The 2,499-nt window shown below is 31.5% G+C and overlaps 1 protein-coding gene across 3 annotated transcripts; it reads left to right on the top strand.

Moving 5' to 3' along the window:
* Positions 1-601: 601 nt before the first annotated feature.
* LOC132911369 (SIFamide-related peptide) lies at positions 602-2,174 on the top strand. Of its 3 annotated transcripts, none has more exons than XM_060967989.1 (3): positions 602-679; positions 1,271-1,422; positions 1,821-2,174. In XM_060967989.1, the coding sequence occupies exons 2-3, from the start codon at positions 1,293-1,295 to the stop codon at positions 1,910-1,912; spliced, it is 222 nt and encodes a 73-aa protein (XP_060823972.1). In that variant the 5' UTR covers positions 602-679; positions 1,271-1,292; the 3' UTR covers positions 1,913-2,174. The 3 variants fall into 3 exon arrangements, with proteins under 3 accessions (XP_060823972.1, XP_060823973.1, XP_060823974.1); XM_060967990.1 differs by having other exon boundaries at positions 605-679; positions 1,268-1,422; XM_060967991.1 differs by lacking the exon at positions 602-679 and adding an exon at positions 1,030-1,113.
* Positions 2,175-2,499: the final 325 nt, after the last annotated feature.

The raw sequence follows: 2,499 nt of genomic DNA, 5'->3' as shown, positions 1-2,499 counted from the left end.
CGGTGGTATCGCGATAAAATCACCCAGTAAACGTATGTACGCACCTTGTCTGTGATAAAATCCCCATGTCTAATCAATGATCGCATTCTACTATTTCTTCAGTAGATAACGTAGAAATTTACGGATAAAAATAGGAATTTTCTAATCATCAATTGGTCAAATAGGAAACCAATAAAAAATTATCCAAATTATTAATTTTTATTCAGCTTACACAAATATTGGAATATTTTAAAAAAATGTTAACGTTTCTGAACAAATTTTTCTTTTATACTCACAAAATTTTCTATGAAACTTTTACATTCATAGTTTTACATTCAAGAAAAAAAAAAGGAAATAATACATTTAGCAATATTATGTTACAGTATGATAAAACAGTGTTTTGCAAAATTAAATACAATATATAATAATATTGTAACGTGAAGTAACATTATTTATATTGTCCTTATATCTATATAAAATATCTTCTGTGTCGTAAATAGATCGTCATTTCCCTTGGGGTAAAAGGTAATAAGGAGTGTCTGTAATTAAGTTTCGTACGCTATTGCTTGTAACATTGTTCTATAACAATATTACAGCACATATCTTTGTGTGTAGCCTGGCTTCTTATAAAAGCCGAGCCTTCTTTCGGAAACAGCAGATCACAGTCATCCTTCTCTCCAAGAAGATCTTCCAGCTCTAGGTAAGATTAAAAATACATTATTATTATACTATAGAAAATAAAATTTCTTTACATTCTGGTATAAGAAAAATTCAGATAGCTGACTCTGAATCGTTTCTAGAATTTCCTAGAAATGTTCAAACCTATATTCTATTCTTCTTTTATAATTCGTGATTTTAAAAATTCTGCGTTTTAAGTTTCATATAAATGATTGCATAACTTTCTATTATTTCCACTGATTGTCGTCGTTGTACGAGGAATTTTAACATCACGTCGAATCGATACATCCTTAGACAAACTTCTTGGTGAGCTCATTTGCAAATAATGTAGTCCATCTGTACTTGATAGGCACATTTGTCTTCGGTTCATTTCTCTACTATAAAAGCTCCGAGCTTTTGCCTTATTTGCAACATTCGCTGACCAACTACCGTACAAGTTCTATCGTTTCCACGTTTGTAAGTAAACTGACCATTTCTATATAAGAATTTTTCCCTTATACATTAAACAATTCTACTTGGAAATTTTGACTCCCTCTTCCATGTTACTTTCAGTTTCTTCTTCCTATACGATATTCTTAGTTTATCGAATAATTGTTCTCTTAATTTCAAGCAGTCTACAAATCAAAACCATCAGAATGATGCCCTCCCGCTTCGTTCTCACCATCGTCGTCGTCCTCTTCGTCCTCGCCATCGCCGTGGATGCCGCCTACAGGAAGCCTCCCTTCAACGGAAGCATCTTCGGCAAGCGATCCAACGCTATCACTGGTAAAATAAAAATTTACAATATCTTTTAATTATTTTATAAAGAACGAGAAGTGTTTCTGTTTCTAAAACTTCGCGATTAGGAATTTTTCACATGTTTTTCATGCTCTTTCGAGTTCCAATAGTACATTTTATTTTATATTTATCCGAACTCTGAATTTTATATTATTCTTTCGTTGCATCAAATTTTCATTTATATAATTTTCAATATTTCTTTATATTTAAATTCTTATACTAATTCTTATCTTATGTTACATTATATTTAGTCTTTTTTGATCAAATTTCTTCTGACACCCCACTACCTTTATCTTACGTCTAACCGTATTGAATTTCCATATTATTCTGTCATTTTCCTGACAATTTCTATCAAAAATGATATTTCTGCATGGAATGTTCCATAGATTACGAACTCACCAGCCGAGCCATGTCATCGGTCTGCGAAACCGTCAGCGAAACATGCAACGCCTGGTTGGCACGTCAGGATTCCAACTAAAAATACTGAAAACGCCAGGGTTCACTTGAACGCGCCGAATGCTAATATTTATCGCTTGATCGTTTCATCGACGTGTAATACATAGATAGCCAAATATGTTAATGTCTAGTTCAACAATCACTCTGAGATTCGCTTTGAGATTCGTCGCATCGTCCAAATCACTCGCCGTCTTCTAATTAAATCGCTTAGATTTCAATTAATCTCGTTGTATACATGTTTCTGATACTACAATATAATAAAATCTAATGTTTCTTGACATTAATTCAGTGGTTTGATAATTTCCATCTTTGTAACTTTTATGTAAAATTCTTATGTCCAGATGTTCCTTTTATTTTTTTTAAATCGACAATTTTGTTTAATTTTAATATTTTATTATTGATAATTCATAGGTATTAAGAATTTACATTAAACTTTACATCTGCACGCATTAAACGTTCCATGTTGCAAAAATGGATAAATTTGTCTTTTACTTTATGATTTCTGGATTCTATATACAACTAAATCATTTTATCTGATTATTGAAAGTGTTTTCGAGAAAGTGTTCAGTTTTAAATAATTTACGTAACAAGCAGAGGTTCGATGAAACT

The sequence above is a fragment of the Bombus pascuorum genome, chromosome 10 (assembly GCF_905332965.1).
Source record: "Bombus pascuorum chromosome 10, iyBomPasc1.1, whole genome shotgun sequence".
NCBI lineage: Eukaryota > Metazoa > Arthropoda > Insecta > Hymenoptera > Apidae > Bombus > Bombus pascuorum.
The sequence above is the reverse complement of the archived record's forward strand: the minus strand, read 5'-3'. Positions and strand labels throughout refer to the sequence as shown.